General features: G+C 39.1%; 1 protein-coding gene across 3 annotated transcripts; it reads right to left on the reverse strand.

The window, feature by feature from the left end:
• Window positions 1-783: 783 nt before the first annotated feature.
• On the reverse strand, window positions 784-23,510 carry LOC124253439 (sperm axonemal maintenance protein CFAP97D1-like). Of its 3 annotated transcripts, XM_046687209.1 has the most exons (6): window positions 23,292-23,508; window positions 19,547-19,627; window positions 10,908-11,026; window positions 6,780-6,978; window positions 6,538-6,543; window positions 784-6,040 (listed from the first exon to the last, which is right to left on the reverse strand). In XM_046687209.1, exons 1-6 carry the CDS (start codon window positions 23,382-23,384, stop codon window positions 5,753-5,755), a joined length of 786 nt encoding a protein of 261 aa, XP_046543165.1. In that variant the 5' UTR covers window positions 23,385-23,508; the 3' UTR covers window positions 784-5,752. The 3 variants fall into 3 exon arrangements, with proteins under 3 accessions (XP_046543165.1, XP_046543166.1, XP_046543167.1); XM_046687210.1 differs by lacking the exon at window positions 6,538-6,543 and having other exon boundaries at window positions 23,292-23,510; XM_046687211.1 differs by lacking the exons at window positions 19,547-19,627; window positions 23,292-23,508 and adding an exon at window positions 18,311-18,387.

Genomic DNA, 23,510 nt, shown 5'->3' on the forward strand with positions numbered 1-23,510 from the left:
TCTTAAGCACAGTACTATACTATTATAGCTTAAATATATGCATATCTTAAGCTTAATACTTTGGTTAATTTATAAAAGTATCCACTATAAACTCACAGAAGTTTATACTATCACATTAATAGCTTCAGCTTACATTAATGTTGTATATACTTTTATCATATTCAATAAATTGTAATAACCTTTATATGGCAGCTGATAAGTTAAGGGAATTCATCAGTTCAGTGCCTTTATGAAGTTCCCATAGGGTTATTACAATCATCACAGTTCAAATCACTAATTATTAAAATCCAAAGTATATATATTCCCACCTCCTTTTCCGTCGGATTCTACAAGCAATAAGCATGAGTCAGGATAAGGAAAAATATGAAATTTTTAGAGTAAAATTAATATTTTATACTTATCCTGACTCATGAGGTAAGCCCTCCCGTCCTCCCCACTTAACACTTTGGATTTCTTCGGAAAAATAAAGTGTCGAGCTCAAAACAAAAGGAGAGAGTGAGGCACATGGGTTCAGGTGGCGCCCTCGTTCCCGCGCTTGTGGAAGGGAGGTAACTCGTGGTGAGTACTAATTAGTGATTTTTTAATTGAAGGGAACTTCAATTGGGAGATACACGTGTTCCACTATGTTCGCAAGAAGAAAAAGACAAGCAATAAGCATGAGTCAGGATAAGTATAAAATATTAATTATACTCATTTAGAGTCTAAGCTAGTGTAGGTTGAACAATGATGCAGCCATTCCACCATGGGTAATCAATCCAATCACATACACAACAAACTATATAATTAAGTACAAAATTTATTCCATAGAATGTTATTAACAGTGCAGTGAAAGAATAGACAGCAAACACTGGTGATGTCATCAACAAACAAGCTTAATGATGTAATACTGTTAAAATAATAAAGGCATATACATGTACCTAATTTGCATGAATAAATGTCTTTCCAAGACAACTAGATACTGAGTAAACAAACAAGTTTCCTCTCTACATGACTTCAACAACTCCAACAGTTTTCAAATATAAATATAACAGTGAGCTGTTATTAACACCACTTTCCCTGTAAATGTATGTCCTGTAGAGATACAATATTCACCAAGGACACATTCTGAAGCTGATCCTCAACCAGTTATGAGGTGTTTCACCACAAGATAACAAACACATGTAATACTGTAAACAACCCTTTCAAAAACAGACTTTCCGGGTTCGAACAGGAAAATTGTTTAAAGGGAGTTGTGCCAGTGTTCATTAGTTTCTTCAATGACAGAGCAGGCAGCTACGTCAATTATTTTTGGTTTATCTTTACAGGAATGTTTAGTTGGCTTTTCAGAAACCACATCCATCCTTAAAGCTTTCTTTCATTCAAAACAGATGAGGTATGACAAAACATGAAATATGTCAAGAGTAGAGAAAAGTTGGGACAGAAATTGGTGATGCTGACTTAAAAATGTGTACATAGGCATGACAACCATTTTAGTCTATAGGTGTATCTTTGTAATGAATTGATCTCCGTCATTCACATGTTTACCTATATATGTATTACGCATCTCCATTCATGCATTATTATTATCATCATAATTATTATTATCCATTATTTCCAAATATACAGAGTTAGGAATGTATAGTATCTTGAAATTTTGTACAAGGAATGACCATTAGGAATGTAATATGTAAAGAAATTTAATATTAGGAATGTATGGTATAGTGTAGTATACGTTTACCCTGAAGGTCATTGAAGATATAATCACCAAGGTCGTTGTAGAGTCGCACTGTTATCTCATAATACTGGTGGTAAGATTATATAGCATCAATGGTCATGAAGTTGTTCTGATATAAGGCATAGATACAACAATCTGGGCCGTACTGATACACTTCATGTGATAACACTGTTCAATAATCAATGTCGACTGAGTGAGTGAGCAGAGTTTTATGCCATTTTATCCAATATTTCAGTGTCATAGCAGGGACACCAGCGGTGGACTACAAGCACTGCCCATATGGGGAGTAGAACCCGGGCCTCCAATGTGGTAAGTGAATGTTTTGATTACACAATGCCATTTTAGAAAGTGGTCAAATGTAACATATGTTATATTTGGGATTACACTTTCTTAGTAAAGTACAAATTCTAGTACGTTTTTTTCCCCGTTGGGTTGAGTCCCATCTGGGAGTCGTGGTGGCTGAGCGGGTTAGGCGGCTGACTACAAACCTGAATAGTGATAACATAGACATCCTACAAAGTCTGAACTCGTAGACTCTGATTCATCTCACTCTGTCTTTGTTTATTTAAACAACAATTGGTACAAAAGCTTGTCAGTCTACTGTTAAACTGTCAGTGTTGAATATTTCATGGCTCAAAACATGAAAGTAAACAGACTCCTGACAACTCTCCTCTGTACCAACTCACAAACATGAATCAACTGAAAAGCATAATTTCAAGAGGATTTCAACAGCTACACAAGTTTAAAGGATGATTAAATTATTGATATGATGTTTGGTCTTTCAGTTAACTCCTTAACATCATACACAACACTGTGAATTATTGACATAACACTTATGTGGTAAACAGTCCGCTGCTAATGATCACTGAATAATTGATCACAACACTTAGCACTCCATTCATAGAACTAACAACCTGTGATGGATCCGGGATACTGTTTCCCTGAAGACCGACAGGGATGGGAAGATGGATGATCTGTCTCACTACCAGCTGACAAACAAGTGTAAACAAACGATGTAACCAAGCGACGTCTTCCAATGCAGTGGGTAAAAATTATAAAAATGTGGATATAACAGAATGACTTCCTGTGATGCAGTAAACATTATGTTATACACGCATGGATATAACAGAATGACTTCCTGTGATGCGGTAATAATTATGTTATACACGCATGGATATAACAAAATGACTTCCTGTGATGCGGTAATAATTGTTATACACGCATGGATATAACAGAATGACTTCCTGTGATGTAATAATTATGTTATACACGCATGGATATAACAGAATCACTTCCTGTGATGCGGTAATAATTATGTTATACACACATTGGTATAACAGAATGACTTCCTGTGATGCGGTAATAATTATGTTATACACACATGGATATAACAGAATGACTTCCTGTGATACGGTAATAATTATGTTATACACGCATGGATATAACAGAATGATTTCCTGTGATACGGTAATAATTATGTTATACACACATGGATATAACAGAATGACTGACTGACTGAGTTTAGTTTTACGCCGCTTTTAGCAATATTCCAGCAATATCACGGCGGGGGACACCAGAAATGGGCTTCACACATTGTGCCCATGTGGGGAATCGAACCCGGGTCTTCGGCGTGATATAACAGAATGACTTCCTGTGATGCGTTAATAAATATGTTATACACATATGGATATAACAGAATGACTTCCTCTGATGCGGTCAATACAAGTTATACACATGGATAAAACACATTATTCAACATCTTAAATCATCAGGAATATTTGTAATATTTTGAAATAAATACGTTTTCCTTTAAACATGATGATAGAACATTAAAAAACAATTCCCGGCCCCAAATAACTACAACAATGAGCATATAGTCCAACATACATTTTCTTCTATCACAATTGTTAAACATTCTTATAGATAATTCTTATATGCATAACTATGGTAGATGAAATCAAAGGAAAGATGTACTTAGTTATGCTTTATGCCAGTCTTTTGGCCACTAAGAAGAAAGTGCTTAGTATTATACATCTATAAGGCACACAAGAGTGTAAATATAAACACGTCCGACTGTTATATTGTTCTAGATACTGGTAGCCTATTTTCAGAGCAGGAATAATTAATTACATACAACTGATTTGTCTTGGCAATAAGAAATATTTCTCAACATATACGTGCCTCTTTATTATAGATAACAATATAAATAACTTCACACCACTAAGAAACAATTGCTAGTTCACCTTTAGTCAGACCACACCTCCCAATCTGATGTACTTGTGGTAACACTTGAATAAGTATATAATTCAAGCACAGAAGTAGCAAGGGTACAGAAATGAGCAATAATGACTAACATCGTTCTGTAACTAGATCTTAGTTTGAGCAAATAACATATATATCTAAGGCTGAATAAGACAACAGTTTCATGGGCATGTTGTCATGAAACAGGTGAGGGAGCAAGTAGCAATTTTTTTAGAATTATTTCAAAGAACAAAAGCAACAAGGTATGTACCCCGGTAAACATTTTATTTGAAATTGAAAAATTGAACTTTGGCGTTTGGTTGAGACGACCAAAAGTGAATGACTGCAGCAGGATCTGAACAGACGACCAATCGAAACACGGGATGTATGATGTGGGAAGGAACTCAAATGTTTGTAAACAGAACCTGCCAGAGTGTAGGCATTAAGACTCGCCTCTGCCTTGGAAACAGTTCCTTTCTTCAGAGTCAACTGTACACAGCCAGTTTCATGTTGCTACGTCCATTACTTGCTAGTCACTAGGATATTAACATTATGTGTTTTCAGTCTTGTTACAGAGTTTTTGCTCTGAAAATACATCTGGAATGAATGGCATCACTAGTGTGGTGTCCATTTTGAATTTTTTTTCATACTTTTCAAATTCTGGAATGCCGAAAAAAAGACGTGTACCAAGAAAAGAATCCACATGCTGTGTAAAGTCCCAACGATCTCTGAGATCAAATTGATGTTTTTCAATCAATCAGATTGCTGCATACATTCCCATTCATTTTCAAATGGTCATTCACATGAAACTTTAGCTCATATTATGCATGCTCCTTTGCGACACTGAGTTACATACACAGTCATCTCATCATCATCATCAACACGCAGCATCACCATCATCAACACGCAGCATCACCATCGCAGGTGGGGATGCCACATTATTTAACAAGGCAAACAATAAACAAATATTTTGTCATTCTCAACGAGTAGAATATAACAATTATCACAGATCAAAAGAAACAATAACAGACACACAACTCAAAACAAGTCCTTGCTACCCACGCGGACAGGTGAAGTAGGACCATCACAGATACCCATCAAGTCTAACATCCCAACGGAAGGAACATTAACCAATTCTGTCAATATCGTGGGAAAATAAAAGCAAATTATGATGCTTATGATAAGAAAGGATTTTCAGTCAAAGCAATATGACCACTGTCCCTAATTCTCAACTTCTAATTATGAAATAACACATGTACATGAGAAATCATACATCTTCCATAATACCTATTTCACCTGTATGTTGAAAAATACTATAAATGCCTTTTCATGTAAACATAAGACTGACAGCCGAATGTATCTCTGAAAATGTGCAATCTACAACAAACATTTTCTCAGTGGCAGATTGGGGCAGAATGTCAGCAATAAGCACTGATTGGGTTATAATGAGGAGAACATCATTATACAGTGTCTGCTGATCACAACTTGTGCAGCGGTCATCCAGTCCACTGAATTAAACCCCACACCCATCAGACTGAGCTAGCCAGTTTACACAACTCGAAAACACAAAAAGATGAAACATTTCAAATTCTGAGAACAAAATCACCATTAACATGATTAATTCTAATCCAAATATCAAAAAATGAAAATGAAATGTATACAAACCTTTTGCCAATAATCTGACGAAAACTTTACACAAGTGCTCACTTAGGGCTCACAGACAGAAAGATGTGGCCCTAACTGTGGTTATCATATTCTCATCACTGATCAGTAACAGTATTTACATATCTAACTTTTTCATGCTTTAACAGTTTGTTTATCTTCATCTTCAGGCTCTTCGTCCTTCTTTTCCGTTTCCTCTTCTGTCTTTCCTCCCTTTTTAGAATCTTTTGTTTCTTTCTTTGCTTCTTTTCTGTTGTTGGAGTCTTTCTTGCTTTTTGTGTTCTTAGTTTTGTCTTTATCATTATCGCTATTGGTCTTCACCGTGTCTTCATCTTCCTCCTGTGGGGAGTCACTCTTCACCGACGCGTTGTCCTTTTGACGCTGCTTCCTCTGCGACACAGCGCAACTTCTCCGACTGTTCTTCTGAAAGGTGAAAACATTTTGATGTTTTACATTAAGTACAGGAGTTGTATTTGTCATTCTGCTAAGATTGTGTTTGTGAAACATAGATTGGTCACCCAACAAAATCCCCTGCTGTGAGGTACAGTTCCCCTGCAGTCAAATACTTCAGGTGGCCCAGATGTCAGTCAGGCTACACCGACTCAACCTCTTGATTCATCTTGCCTTACCTAAAAGGTCTTAACAGCCCCCAAATTCGGGTGACCCACACACAAGACTCACCTTGTATCCTCTTGATAACTCCCATATCTCACCATGTATTCTTTACCCCATGAGATATTTCACCCCAATATTTCACCCTGTTTCTCTGGTCCCCATGAAATAACTCCCATATCTCACCCTGTTTCTCTGGTCCCCATGAAATAACTCCCATATCTCACCTTGTACTCTCTTTCCTATAAGATAACTCCCATATGTCACCCTGTTTCTCTGGTCCCCATGAAATAACTCCCATATCTCACCTTGTACTCTCTTTCCTATAAGATAACTCCCATATGTCACCCTGTTTCTCTGGTCCCCATGAAATAACTCCCATATCTCTCCTTGTACTCTGTTCCCTATATGATAAATCTCATATCTCACTCTGTTTCTCTACCCCCATGAGATAACTCCCATATCTCTCCTTGTACTCTGTTCCCTGTATGATGAATCTCATATCTCACCATGTTTTTCCGTTAACCATGAGATAACATCTATATCTCACCTTGTCCGTGTCCTTATCGTTCACCCACCAGTCCTGTGGGAAGCGGGAGATACTGTCCATGAACTTCTGGTTAGCCTTCCAGTCCCGCTGCAGTTGATCGGCGCTATACTCGGCCCCGCGGTTTGTGATACGCCGCAGTATCGACTGGTTTTCCTCAGTCACGCGCAGCAGTTCTCGCTGACGCTTCTCTCGATTCAAACTGAAAACAAACAATTTAACGTTAAATGTGAGTAACAGGGGTACTTTCACTATAGCAACAAAGTTACAATCTATGGGAATATTATGTAATGAGAACAATGTATATTTCCTGATATTATTCAACATCATAAAAAGCTTGAAAGCAAGGGCATGTAAGTCCTGAAACAATACAGTTGCGTGGTCATCATCACTGTAATTATCTAAACAGGACATATTGATCTTACGAGAAGTATCAGCTGCAACAAACGCCTCTATCACAAAACAGCTAATGCTATCGATGCAATAAACCCATCTGGTAAACTTGGTATTAAAAAAATATGCAAATGAGGCTGCCCAGTGGGAACTGCTGTCAATACATGTCATGTTGACTTTCTCACTAGTAGTCAAAAAACTGTTGACTAGCACCAAACATGGGTCAAACATGGCTGATAGTTATTGAGGAAAAATACATGTACAAATAAACGGGGTTCCAACATTGTATTCAAGTGCAGTCTTTCCAAAGCTTATAACTTCATTGAGTGAAAGGACGTCTGAAACATCTAATATTTTAGGAATGACATCATATGTTATCCCACGAAAACATCCCAAAATCGGGTCTGAGTGTTGTCGAATGTTGGCATGTTGCAGTTGGTATGCCAATATTAGGCCAACATTGTGCCAACATTGTAAATAAATTTCGATACTCTTAAAATGTATATCTACATTATTGTTATTATAATTACCATTATTTCTTCATAATACTTTCAGTAAATTATGAAAGGCCCAAACTTTGTTTGACGAAGGGCATGAACACTCTATGCATATCATATATATATTTGCCACTATTTCTTTATTCTGCATATTCTTTGCAGTGTTTTATGCAGCAAAGTTTGCGTGTGATTGGTAGACAATAATTTTGTTAGTGACTTTTGGAATTTATTCTGAGCAAATTAGTAGGTTATTTCTGATCACCTGCTTTGAAGTATTGTTAAATGTATTACCAACTGATTGGAGTTCTCCCAAATATATAAATCAAGATCTAAGCAACAGCAGCAAAAAAGAAACAGATTTTAACACAAATAACATTCAGATTGGTAAAATAATGAAATCAAATACATAGGACCTGATCAACCTTTGTAGTTAACAGTGGCATAATGTTTGTACAATTTGACAACATGCTGACAATATCGTACCAAAAAGATGTATTTATGCCTTTGATGAAAATGTTGTACAAAAAGTATGCTGAACCAAAATCATCTACATTGGACCGACATTAAGCATGAAATTGGGCCAGACATTGATCCAGTGCGATTGTGTTTGCTAGGAAAGAGTCTAGTACCCAATTGTGTCTGTATCAATCAATCTATACTCAAGTACTTCCGAGGCCACAGCCCTGTAATTATAATCCCTGTGTTGTACAGAACTTTCACCATTATTTACAAATGTGGTTCTATATCACAAAGAGTGATGTATTATATACATCGATACATGTTGTGTTGTGGACAGACCTAAACTGTTTAAAAGATGATGAAACATCACAACATATGGATCATGTAAGTTAAATATTGAAATATATTTTTTCCTCACAGTGGAGTATATTTTACATAGAAGCAACAAGTGAAATTCATCCTTGATGGCTTAGATATTGCATGTTTTACACATTTATTTTCTTGGATAGAGTTCAACAAAATTGACAAGTCAATATCTTTCAGTCTGGAGGCAGTTTCATTCCTAATGTGTGAGTCGTATATGGCAACAGACTGGGCTAATAATATCTACGTATTACAGGTACTTGAGGATGATTTGCATTGATCACAGAAGAAAATCAATGGGACGTGTGGTTCGGTGCAAGCATCCAGCTGATGTCATCAAAACATGTGTATCATGTCACAAAATACAATGGATGTTGGTCGCCATGGTGACAGGCACGCTTCTGACATGTCTGTCACATACAGTATATGTACACATATGTAGGAACCACAGCAAACATTGCAGTTTTTTGTACTCAGTGTACAACATCAACAAAAATGAAGTGCACATAAATAATGCACCTGACTCAAACTTTAGAGTGTTAAAAGTACTAAAGCACTATTTATGTACCGGGCAAACCAATGTTTCTTAGACCCCATTGTTTGTGTTACTTGCATAATGTTCTGTAGTCATACTGTCAATAGCGAATACCCAAGCCACTTTGACTATAAAAATTAATGAATGCAAATGTTTCTGTTGTGCCAGTTTCATCAGTAAGTACCCTGCGAAGAATGAGCTGGGAATTCACTGGGGTGTAGGGCAGTCAGAAATATTGACAGTGGGAAGAATCTTATTATTAACGATTATCGATATGAAAATTGTTACTGAGCTTTGATAACATTGTACATGAACCTTTTTGATGAAATATAGTTTTATTCTCCTCACACAATACACAAGGTTATTGATGAAATATAGTTTTATTCTCCTCACACAATACACAAGGTTATGTCGTTATTCACGTCTGCTTCTGACCTATGTTCAGGATGCTGCTTTATTAGTTATCCATGAATAAATATGTCAGTACTCAACAGTGATGTAAAACATGTTGATTTCTTTCAGACCTTTTGGCATTTTTATTTCTCCGATATTGATCTGTAATGGATTGATATTTATTCAACGATTATCAATCTCTGTGATCTAAATCAATAGCCAGCCCTACTTGGGTGACAATTAAAAACTTCAGCCACTAGCCCAACACCCACACGAGGATGAGTTATACTGAGGACAATCCTGATGGGAGTCAAACCTAGACCCTAGCCCAACACCCACACGAGGATGAGTTATACTGAGGACAATCCTGATGGGAGTCAAACCTAGACCCTAGCCCAACACACACACGAGGATGAGATATACTGAGGACAATCCTGATGGGAGTCAAACCTAGACCCTAGCCCAACACACACACGAGGATGAGATATACTGAGGACAATCCTGATGGGAGTCAAACCCAGACCCTACCCCAACACACACGAGGATGAGATATACTGAAGACAATCCTGATGGGAGTCAAACCCAGACCCTAGCCCAACACACAGGAGGATGAGATATACTGAGGACAATCCTGATGGGAGTCAAACCCAGACCCTAGCCCAACACACACACACGAGGAGGAGACAGAATGAGGACAATCCTGATGGGCGTCAAACCCAGACCCTAGCCCAACACCCACACGAGGAGGAGACAGATTGAGGACAATCCCAATGGAAGTCAAACCCAGACCCTAGCCCATCACCCACACGAGGAGGAGACAGATTGAGGACAATCCCGATGGGAGTCAAACCCAGACCCTAGCCCAACACCCACACGAGGAGGAGACAGACTGAGGACAATCCCGATGGGAGTCAAACCCAGACCCTAGCCCAACACACACACACGAGGGAGGGAGACAGAATGACAATCCCGATGGGAGTCAAACCCAGACCCTAGCCCATCACCCACACGAGGAGGAGACAGAATGAGGACAATCCCGATGGGAGTCAAACCCAGACCCTAGCCCAACACCACACACGAGGAGGAGACAGACTGAGGACAATCCCGATGGGAGTCAAACCCAGACCCTAGCCCAACACCCACACGAGGAGGATGAGACAGAATGAGGACAATCCTGATGGGAGTCAAACCTAGACCCTAGCCCAACACCCACACACTGAGGAGGAGACAGACTGAGGACAATCCCGATGGGAGTCAAACCCAGACCCTAGCCCATCACCCACACGAGGAGGAGACAGAATGAGGACAATCCCGATGGGAGTCAAACCCAGACCCTAGCCCAACACCCACACTAGGAGGAGACAGAATGAGGACAATCCTGATGGGAGTCAAACTCAGACCCTAGCCCAACACCCACACGAGGAGGATGAGACAGAATGAGGACAATCCTGATGGGAGTCCAACCCAGACCCATGGTGCAGCAGTACATACCTCCTGTACTCGTAGTTGTTCCTGTTGTCCACTCGTCCTCTTGTCCTCATGATGTACGACATCTTCTCCAGGAGAATACGGTTGTCTCTCTCGATGGTAGCCAGCCTCTCTTCCTCAAGCTGTGAATATAAATACCACCATGATTCAGTGGGGTATAAAGCAGATATGCAGTAAAAATGTGAAATCAAATGATTTATAAAGCAAAGACAAAGATTTTTTTCTAATTCAACATTTGTACCAAAAAATGATAAAAAAACTACTTGTGTTTCATACATGTGTTTATATTGTCATTATGAGTATATGAATGCTCTAACCTACACCACATAACCAACACATTGAATGATGCAGTGAGATAATCATGTGAGCCACGTCTATTGATTGTGTCAGTACTTCAAGCACTACAGTGGTTCTAAATTGGTTACTCAGTGTTAATCATGGAAAGTAGTATTGCTGGCACAACAAACTGATGGACTGGTATATTCTGGACATAAACTCTGTCAAAAAAGAAACGCAACCCCTGTCCTCAGATATGAAAAATTCGTTTGAATGAAGTTATTGCTTCCAAACTAAATGTTATTCGAATGTATTGAAATTATACACGTAATTAATGAAGATTACCATCCAAACAACTGCATTTGTACGCATAAGTGTATTTTATTGCTTATTCCGTCACAACGCATGAAATGACCCTCATGGTGACTTCGCACAAAAAAAACACATGCAAATCATGAAAATGGCAGTTAATGTAGGGGTGTATAAAAGCCCATGTGCTTTCGGTGATTATATTCATTCATTTGTCGCGATGAAAAGCTGTGAAAAATGCCACGATTGAGTGCTGCCGACCCGAAATATCGCCATTGGTCGGTGTTCAAGCCGGAGAAAGTTTTGGAACTGTTGCACGGCACCTAAATGTTCACAAAACAACGATATCCCCGACTTTGGAGCCGCTACAACAACTTCAATTTGACCAACGATGCCCGAGAAGTGGAAGGCCAAGAATCACGACCCTTCAAGATCGGTACATCCGGTCCATCACCTGCGTAATCGGCATGCCCTACCAACCGTGACTGCCACACAAATACCAGGTTTGAGGAGAGTGTCAGCTCAAGCGATTAGGAACCGTCTCTGAAAGAAGCGGGTTTACGTGCCTGTAGACCAGTTGTTGGGACCTGTACTACTCTCTACATCTCCGCCCGGCGACTCAGGTGGTGCAACAACGTAAGGATATGGACTTTACAAAACTGGAGGCGATCTGGTTTTCTGATGAATCCGTTTTCTTTTTCGCAACATCACGACTGAAGAAAACGTGTGTATAGGAGACGTCATGAACGTTTTTGCCCATCTGGCGTCCGACAGGGGGACAGATTTTGGTGAAAGCGTTATGGTTTGGGGATCCATCTCATACAACCAGAAATCAGACTTGGTGATCGTTGAAGGGAACCTGACAGCCCAACGTACATCAAATCCACGATTACAGCCTCACCTTCTCCGATTATTGACCAACAGACACAGATCTTTCAACCAGACAACGCCCGCCTCATACTGCACGTGCAACAATGAACTTTCTGCAGAATTCCAACCTCAATGTCTTGCCATAGCCCTCTAAATCACCAGACCTCAACCCTATTGAACACCTGTGGGATACTCTGGAGTTGACTAGCACGCCAACGTCAGCCGCGCCACAGACGCTGCAACAGCTTCGGGCGTTGCACTGCAGGAGGAGTGGAGAGCCATTCCCCAGGAAAGAATCCGGCGTCTTATCCGTTCTTGTCCAAGGAGATGCCGTGCAGTGATTGCAGCTCGTGGTGCTCATACGAGATACTGAGAAAGACGCCCCCCTGGTGACAAACTGGTGTCTGTGAGATGACTTTTGAAATGACAATTTTAAACATGCCCATCTTGGTTATTATTCTGCCAAATTTCAGACTTCTGTCTTAAATAATAAACATGCTGTGTCGTCTTAAAACTTCAGATCAAAATCTCTAAAATACAGGGGTTGCGTTTCTTTTTTGACAGAGTTTATTTACTTTGAAATCCATGAACTATTTACTTGACTTAATGATGATTATGAAGTCATTGCTCATCATTTCATTTCTTGGAAAATATAAACATAAATCACTTTTAAGATGTAGAATGATTGAAAACAATAGAAGTATGACAGTAATAGAACTTTCTTTTCATTGTTTAATGTAACTAGATGTGTTGTGTAATAATATAATGATTAAATGGAAGCCTAGTTGCACAATGAAACATGATGTAGTGCATTTGTGGTGTTTAAATGGGATGAAATAATATCATTAGGAAAAATGAGACGAAAATCTGAAAGCTTATGTAAAGTGGCTATATTGTTGATGGTTGTCACCCAAGTAGTGTTAGGAATTCAGTTTGAAACTTTGGGAGTGCCTTGTTGTAACCCATGTGTGCAGATTTATGGATTCAGGGGTTCCCTGGATTCTAACGATAGAAGTAATACCACCAACAACAACCCCCACCCTCCCTCTAATTCAAACACTACCAAGTCCTTCAACTATTCTACTAGTCGCAGATTAGCAGTCTCGTCAAATCCAGATATTAGGACCAGCACATCCATGTTGCTCCACTCTTCACCATCAGGACTTACGCTTAGTCTCTGAATGTATATGACTTTGGGCTGAGTAGGATGTAGGGAAAATAATAGGGTTCAGGGACTGTGAGACAGACTAATATTAGTATAGTAACTAATGATATTCCAATCAAATCCATGTAGACTTTGATAAAGGCAAATGGTTGTTCAAGGCTGTACATACATCTTGATGTGATCATTATGCCCACACAGGTCCTGTATGCGCCTGCTGTAGACTCCCCTCCCTAATGTATTCAGTACAAGAATACAACTGTCTAGAACGAACTGTTATCAAACTGCACAAACCAAAGCCATTTGGTATTCATGGTGAACACGAGTCCTGACAATGGAGAGCTTGACTCGCAGCCAAGGAACACATTTATCATTATAGGTTTGTAAGGAGTTAACCACCCTTTCCTTTCAATGGAAGTCCTGATTATATCTCATTTGTTGACAGAGATACCAGTTACAGGCAGTGTCATGGCTCAAAGGTGTATTGGTCATATACTAGGGACCGTATCAAATTTTCAGTCATACTTTCAAACATTTTAACTCATTATTCCATAATTATAATCATTACAAAAGTCAAGCACAAATGAAACAGCAAGAGTTTTGAGGATTACATTGCTAAATAATCCCTATTTGATACAATGAAATGTAACGACCTGTTTGAATTTCTAGAACTGTTGACATAACCCCTTTGCTGGTGGTGGCTTCTATTATGATTTTCTGTGAATTGGTATCATGACAGCAGAAAGTCAGCTTTCCATTAAGAATGGAGAAGTTTAAAAGAAGTCCCTTTCAATTGTTCTAGAAAAATTGTGCTTAGTTTACAATTTATTTTTAAAAAGTATGAAAGCTTGTTGACTAGGTTAATTGTTGAATTGATGATAACTTTGTTGACTGAATCACTGTGATAGTTACAACCTTTACAAAAATGTATGGTGAAACAAAAATGAAAATTCTGTTGTCACACTGAAAGTCTGATATCTCCAAAGCTAACAAAAACATTCGAAAGTAAAAAAAAAACCCAGCCAAAACCAAACTCAAAAACAGTTGTGCATGTTGATTATTATTACCAATGAGGGGTAAAAAGTCCGACATTTGCACATGCCCATATTTGTGATCCTCAATGCTGATTGGTCAGAAGAAGTCACATAATGTGACAGTACATCATTGCTAAGAATTATGTCATAACATCACATAGTGATGTCACAAATGATGAAGATTCTCTGTATGGATGACATCTTGTTTGCACTTTTCGCCTTCATCTTCCCTTTTAATTTGTAAACCCATAATACAGTATGACCTACTTGGAATTAAAGATTATCTGTCGCTGCCTTAGGCTCGAGGCTTACATTTATTTACTGAGGCCAGATAATCTGTACTTCCTCGCAGCTCATTGGTTATTCTCTAAACTTAACATGGCATGGCCTAGTAGACCTAGACTAGAATTTGGATAAGACACAGACAGCCATTTCAGTCAGTGCATTCAGGCAATGTCTCTGTTGCTATGTTGCGATGTAGTGGTATGTTGTTACCACCCAAGTGGGAGATAACGACACTGTCATTGTCTGTATACTCTCTAATCCCGGTAGTTACGAGAGATATCATCTAAACCTGATTGAAAGCAAGTCTCGCCACATTTACTTGTTAAGTCAAGTGTCATCTTCATCCTATAAAATCGAGGTTTTTGGTCATTTTTTCACGTCATGAAAATCTATTTTCTGGGCCAGTACATGTGCCTGATTGAAACAGATTATTGATTTTTCAAAGAAATCAATGTTCAGCTCATCCTGTTTTAGTGCAATACTTCGTCATGTTGTGTATCTTGTCATCCTTACAAGGAAGATCACTTTCCAGTCATGTACGTGCACTTGTGCAGTCAACAGTTAACTTTGGGGGGTGAAGTCTGTGTTAACATTGTCACCTTTAAGATATATTGCAGTTGCTTAGCAACGTGTATGTGTGTGTCTGCGCTCTTTGAGCTAAAGCTGTTCTTTCAGTGTTAGTATTGTGAGATACAATGTCACAGTTTAAGGTGTATGTAGGTGTAGTGTTGACTAAGACAAACCAAGAGACACAAGCTTGAATTAGCTGTACGAACATTGTGTATATTTATGTTTGATGTATGTAAAAAAGTTTAACCTATGCCCAGTGGTTAAAGTTTGCTCATTAAGCCAGGTACAATATGTGAAGCTGATATTGCAGGAACATTGCTAAAAGCGGCGTAAAACCCAAGTCACCCACTCACCGACTAATCTTTACTTGTGCTTACAAAACGGAACTCTGAGCACAGAGCATACCACTAGAGTTTACATCACTTGTCCCTGAATCCCTTGTAATAATCATACAGGGCGAAGGCTCAATCTGGTTTTGTTTGGTGTAGTTTTGTTCACATGTCCCAAGTCAAGTAAAGCCAGCCTGCTTTTCCAAATTTGTTCGATTGATTAAATACAATAAAAATTAAGCTGACATCAAATCAATGTTTCAAATTGCTTGATCTTGTGGTTTCTAAATTTCTTCTACTTTGAAAGTTAACTTACTGATAGATGACATGCCATACCAACAGCATTTGGTGTCAGACACTGACGAGGTTTTTCTGTTGGCAAAATACCCACAATCCATTGAAAACAATGGAAATCAGTACTTGAACCTTTGACTTAGAGTGTAACCGTGAGGTAAGTGACCCCCATTTCCTGGCGAATGACGAGTACTTGAAGCACATAGTTGTGTTAAGGCAGCTACAGTTCCCCTTAATCTCAACCCTTAAGGAGAATCCATTGTAGTCTCTTGAAAAACAACAAAGTCATATCTTATTTTGTCAGAATTTGGTACACGTGTGAGGAGACAGACATGTCAAAACAATCCCTAACATTCTGCCATTAAATTAAACATGTCAAACTTATACATCAAAACTTCCAAATTTGCAATTATTGATAAAGGTTCATGAGTGTCCTTAGGTCTTACATAAAAGTACCCAGGGGTCAGATTCTATTCATTCCAAAATATTTTCACCAACGTTTTCCAGTTGTAAACAGTAAATGAATTATAACAGCTTACCAACTTTAGTGGCAGAGTGTTATGTCATTCGATTGTCATGCCACTGTGAATCTAATGTGCTACAATTTCCCAGCAGCAATACTGCCCCTAAACGCCAGGGTGATAACTTTGTTATCCTTCCAGTACCCAGGACTTCAGATGTGGGTTGATTAGTAGATAATGTGGTGTTTTCCACATTCGTATTTTATACTCCACATTCATTATGAACAATGCAATACACATCCATCATATATTTGTAAAATGGCTTTTAAATCAAACTGCTTTTAGGCCAGACCAATTTTATTTCTTGTTTTATGGATTTTGCCCTCAGAAAGCCTAAAGGCAGGAGGGAAAAAAATAAAAAATAACATCACCTGTCAAACTAATATTCCTTCTAAATACTCAAAGTATGTTACTTTTGGCAATTTATGAAGTGCATATGGGGCAAAAAACAATCTAAAAACAAAATTTCTTGTATGTTTAAATTTTTAGCCAATGAAAACATCAGGATTTTTTTTATCGAGCAGGGAAAATTAGTTTTCATGTTTTTTTTTATTCTTAAAAAAATACGAAAGGCGGATCCGTAAAACAAGAAATAAACTTGGTCTGGCCTTTACTTGTATAAAAAGAACAGTTACTGATCTCCTATTATGATTTGCACTTTTTATCTAAACACACAATCATTTATTCCTCCCCACCATCACCACGTAATCACAGTGTACACAACAATCCACAGACTTAGCAGGTAGTCCTACTGGTAAAGGATCTTAGCCCTCAATGACTCTAGCCGTAGATGCTCTCCAGCATAAGATCTTGTGTAAATTCTAAAGGCTGTATGTATACAAGATGTCATTTTGTTGGATTCTTGTTTGTGTCTTTTATCCTGCACTGAGCAGTCTTCCAGCTTGAAACAGGCAGTCTGTAAAAACACTGCGCCAGACAATCCAATGATTCACACCATAGGCCTAGATTTACACAGCTGGGAGATAATCACGAAGTCAGTGAGCCTGACCATCAGTCACCTCTCACAATGCATACTTGCTGCTTTAAACATGCATGGGTTGCTGAAAACCAGTTTTTACCATGGGCTGCTAGGGGTGAGACAAGCATGGGGTGCTATTCTGAATTCTGGCCAGGAGCTGCTAGGGGTGAGACAAGCATTGGGAGCTTATTCTGAATTCTGGCCAGGAGCTGCTAGGGGTGAGACAAGCATGGGGTGCTTATTCTGAATTCTGGCCAGGAGCTGCTAGGGGTGAGACAAGCATTCTGAAATCTGGGTGCTTATTCTGAATTCTGGCCAGGAGCTGCTAGAATTCTGGCCAGGAGCTGAGGGTGAGACAAGCATGGGGTGCTTATTCTGAATTCTGGCCAGGAGCTGCTAGGGGTGAGACAAGCATGGGGTGCTTATTCTGATTCTGGCCAGGAGCTGCTAGGTGAGACAAGCATTGGGGAGCTTATTCTGAATTCTGGCCAGGAGCTGCTAGGGGTGAGACAAGCATGGGGTGCTTATTCTGAATTCTGGCCAGGAGCTGCTAGGGGTGAGACAAGCATGGGGTGCTTATTCTGAATTCTGGCCAGGAGCTGCTAGGGGTGAGACAAGCATGGGGTGCTTATTCTGAATTCTGGCCAGGAGCTGCTGGGGCACAGGCAAAACAAGGGTCAGTGAAGATGAATTTTAACCAGGAGCTGCTAAGGGTGAGACAATCATGGGTTGCTGAAGACCAGTTCTTATTTGAGCAAGTGCTTGGTGTCAACTCACCTGCAGCTTCTTCAGCTTCAGATGCAGGTGCATGTATGTTGGAGGAGCCTTCGTATCCACCATCGGTGCTGCATCTTTCACCTGAATCAAAATTAAATGTCAAATTCCTGCAAACAGATTCTTTATTGAGATGCTAACAAGAACTGCAGCTCAGATAATGTCTCCAGCCACCGAGTATCTGCTCACGTCATCATTGGGTATTGATTGTTTCCTTTGAGTATTCAATTATTTTAGCTTTCTTCGATCCTGTCTATTGGCTTTTTAAACTGGTTCGTGGAATTTTAGAAAGAAAACCTACTTGTTTTCTTGTTACTTCATGTGATGCCAAGCAAATTACGGGTTGTTTAACTTTACAACAATGAGACATATCCAGTGAGGTGTTGTGCATCTGTGTGCTGGTCACTGAGGAAGTGTGTGCACACTTGATGAACAAGCTTCATAATGTACAGTTGCACTGTACTGTTTAGGAATTCATACTTCTTCAAGCTTTATAATTGCCACACAAACAACTCGATATCAACTTGGTAATTGTTGTTTTGTTTTCTTGTGGAGTTTGTCTTCAGAAGAATAATGATTCAGAGACACCAGTGACTGAAACAACTTGCTGCACTCATCTGCCCGACAAGCTGTGTTGGAGTCTTGGTAGATGCCAATCTCTGAAATAGCTGCTAGGGGTGAGACAAGCATGGGGTGCTTATTCTGAATTCCTGGCCAGGAGCTGCTAGGGAGTGAGACAAGCATGGGGTGCTTATTCTGAATTCTGGCCAGGAGCTGCTAGGGGTGAGACAAGCATTGGGGTGCTTATTCTGAATTCTGGCCAGGAGCTGCTAGGGGTGAGACAAGCATGGGGTGCTTATTCTGAATTCTGGCCAGGAGCTGCTAGGGGTGAGACAAGCATGGGGTGCTTATTCTGAATTCTGGCCAGGAGCTGCTAGGGGTGAGACAAGCATGGGGTGCTTATTCTGAATTCTGGCCTAGGGGTGAGCTGCTTATTCTGGGGTGAGGAGCTGCTAGGGTGAGACAAGCATGGGGTGCTTATTCTGAATTCTGGCCAGGAGCTGCTAGGGGTGAGACAAGCATGGGGTGCTTATTCTGAATTCTGGCCAGGAGCTGCTGGGGCACAGGCAAAACAAGGGTCAGTGAAGATGAATTTTAACCAGGAGCTGCTAAGGGTGAGACAATCATGGGTTGCTGAAGACCAGTTCTTATTTGAGCAAGTGCTTGGTGTCAACTCACCTGCAGCTTCTTCAGCTTCAGATGCAGGTGCATGTATGTTGGAGGAGCCTTCGTATCCACCATCGGTGCTGCATCTTTCACCTGAATCAAAATTAAATGTCAAATTCCTGCAAACAGATTCTTTATTGAGATGCTAACAAGAACTGCAGCTCCAGATAATGTCTCCAGCCACCGAGTATCTGCTCACGTCATCATTGGGTATTGATTGTTTCCTTTGAGTATTCAATTATTTTAGCTTTCTTCGATCCTGTCTATTGGCTTTTTTAAACTGGTTCGTGGAATTTTAGAAAGAAAACCTACTTGTTTTTCTTGTTACTTCATGTGATGCCAAGCAAATTACGGGTTGTTTAACTTTACAACAATGAGACATATCCAGTGAGGTGTTGTGCATCTGTGTGCTGGTCACTGAGGAAGTGTGTGCACACTTGATGAACAAGCTTCATAATGTACAGTTGCACTGTACTGTTTAGGAATTCATACTTCTTCAAGCTTTATAATTGCCACACAAACAACTCGATATCAACTTGGTAATTGTTGTTTTGTTTTCTTGTGGAGTTTGTCTTCAGAAGAATAATGATTCAGAGACACCAGTGACTGAAACAACTTGCTGCACTCATCTGCCCGACAAGCTGTGTTGGAGTCTTGGTAGATGCCAATCTCTGAAATACTGAATCCCAATGGAAAGGCTGTTCTTGTTGTTTGTGACGAATTATTGACAAGTGTTTAAAGTCAAACATCCCACAAACTAGTACCATATATCCGGGGGGAACAATAGTTATTATTAATTATAAATAAAACAAGGGTTCTGACATAATAATTTCTGATATTGTACTGTTGAAAGTAATCTGATGTAATATATTGTTATACCATGATGGTTCTAGCATATTGTACAGAGGTTTTACAGTCAGAAATCTTAAATTGTTTATTGTACATGTATTTAGATGAGTTACTTATTTGAAAACAATAACTACTGCCTCATCCATGAAACTCGCACGAAAATACTTTGGGAATGTTTAACAAAACTGTTGAATCAAATACCTAGGAATGAGTCGTGTAAAACCCTATAGATGGTTGACGGATTTGAAACTAGACTGATACTAAAATCTCCACTGAGAGCTGAACCGACTTTAACCAGATGAACCACAGCTAAACTAGCTTTCATGTATGTTTGAGTCAATCAAAGGTTATCTGACTTTCTTATCTGTAAGTAACTGTTCAGAGAGAAGTGTTCTCTTTGTCTTACGACCTCAAATCTTCTGAAGTCACAGATTTGCTTGTTGACATTAGAGGTTATTTCTTCAGAGGCCTATTCAAGCATTTACGACATTACAACTTTGTTCTCCAGTTGTTTTAGATTATAGAGATGGAAAAAACAATGTATGTTCTTAAGTTATACTAAAGGAACATAATGCCTGTGTTTCAGGTAGCAAGCCTTTATAGACTAGCGATGTTTCAGGTAGCAAGCCTTTATAGACTAACGATGTTTCAGGTAGAAAGCCTTTATAGACTAGTGATGTTTCAGGTAGAAAGCCTTTATAGACTAGTGATGTTTCAGGTAGAAAGCCTTTATAGACTAGCGATGTTTCAGGTAGAAAGCCTTAATAGACTAGTGATGTTTCAGGTAGAAAGCCTTTATAGACTAGCGATGTTTCAGGTAGCAAGCCTTTATAGACTAACGATGTTTCAGGTAGCAAGCCTTTATAGACTAGTGATGTTTCAGGTAGCAAGCCTTTATAGACTAGTGATGTTTTAGGTAGCAAGCCTTTATAGACTAGTGATGTTTTAGGTAGCAAGCCTTTATAGACTAGTGATGTTTCAGGTAGAAAGCCTTAATAGACTAGTGATGTTTCAGGTAGAAAGCCTTTATAGACTAGTGATGTTTCAGGTAGCAAGCCTTTATAGACTAGTGATGTTTCAGGTAGAAAGCCTTTATAGACTAGCGATGTTTCAGGTAGCAAGCCTTTATAGACTAGTGATGTTTCAGGTAGAAAGCCTTTATAGACTAGTGATGTTTCAGGTAGAAAGCCTTTATAGACTAGTGATGTTTCAGGTAGAAAGCCTTTATAGACTAACGATGTTTCAGGTAGCAAGCCTTTATAGACTAGCGATGTTTCAGGTAGCAAGCCTTTATAGACTAACGATGTTTCAGGTAGCAAGCCTTTATAGACTAGTGATGTTTCAGGTAGCAAGCCTTTATAGACTAGTGATGTTTTAGGTAGCAAGCCTTTATAGACTAGTGATGTTTCAGGTAGCAAGCCTTTATAGACTAACGATGTTTCAGGTAGCAAGCCTTTATAGACTAACGATGTTTCAGATAGCAAGCCTTTATAGACTAACGATGAAGTCAGTGAAAGACAAACATCAATATACAAGATCTGCTGAGAAACCCTTCATGTTCTGTAAAACAATTACCAAAAAGTATCATGACTGACTGACTGAGTTTAGTTTTACACCGCTTTTAGCAATATTCCAGCAATATCACGGCGGGGGACACCAGAAATGGGCTTCACTCATTGTACCCACGTGGGGATTCGAACCCGGGTTTTCTTCGTGACGAGCCAACGCTTTAACCACTAGACTTCCCCACCGCCCCAAAAGTATCATGAACAAGTCTTAAAACTTTGTGAGAAAATCAAATGCCTTTTTCACTGCCCTGAATAAAACATTTTCAGATTTAGGGGTCCTTAAGTTTAAACACTATGGAAGCAAACCTCAACAACTGGAGGGCCTTCCTTAATTTCAGAAACATTACTCTCATGATTACTTTCCATAGTTTCTCATTAACAATGACAGTGAAGTATTTTCTGGTTTCATTCACTTTCTAACTACAAACCTTGTGAAAAAAAGAAACATAAAAAACAACCCTGATAATTGTTTTCGATATAGAAATCTGACTAACCACCAATGACAAGATAAATAAATATTGGTTGTTGGGACGTGGTTTCCGTTCACATTGATTTGTATAGATAGCAAGACCAGATGACAATCTTTCTGTGTTCACTATCAGGATCATAAATGTGTATCATATCATCACGGTTTGGGATATAGACAGAAAAGACAGATTATTGTTCACATGCATTAGGGATACAGATCAGATATAAAAGAGTCAATTACAGACAGACATAAACCAAGTGAGGGTCTTAATGTGGGGGTCACAAGTCAGGGAATAATCAAACATACTGAATACTAAAATACTAAATACTAATGTGTGCAGAGTTGGAATCTGGATAACAAAACATTATATTTGAGAAAATCATTTCTTACCAATGCTGAAAATATTAAAAACATTTAGGCAGGGCCAATTCCCAGATGGATGGATCATAACAAGAAACAAGGATGTATTTGAACAGGCCTTAGTACACAACACATTGTTACACACTTAAACATTTGTGTATACCACAACACTGTATTGACTCCTGGCAGTACTCTGTCACACAATATAACACTGAACACAAGATTACATATGTTCATATGACAGTTATACCACCTCTATAAATCCCAATATGACTTATCAATAAACATTACTATATAAACATTTCACAACTACAAACATTCTCACATAATAAATCAAATATTGATTTATGAATATCTAACAAAACAGTTCATCACATTTACAAAGCGTTCATGTTCTCGAAAAAGGTAATAAATTCTCTTCCCACTTAATTCTCTAAAGCCCAGTAGCTGTAAATCTGTGTATTGTAAACAGTTATCGTTTAACGAGTGGTAGCCAAGATTGTTCACCCACCTTCCGTCTGTGCTCATTGTAGTATGTGGAGTCCCACCGCTGTTGTAATAACTTGTTGGACGTGGGTAATATGGATGTGTATGACCTGTGCATCCTGGCGAGTTCTCGATGTTACAATATTCTGATCTACAGACAGAGGCTACACTGTTCCGCTTCTCAACACACGTTCCGAACAAGTGCCATATATCCGCTACTGGCGAGGTTGCTGGTCACGTGATC

Source organism: Haliotis rubra, unplaced genomic scaffold, assembly GCF_003918875.1.
Source record: "Haliotis rubra isolate DU_JTF1 unplaced genomic scaffold, ASM391887v1 Scf540, whole genome shotgun sequence".
Taxonomy (NCBI): Eukaryota; Metazoa; Mollusca; class Gastropoda; order Lepetellida; family Haliotidae; genus Haliotis; species Haliotis rubra.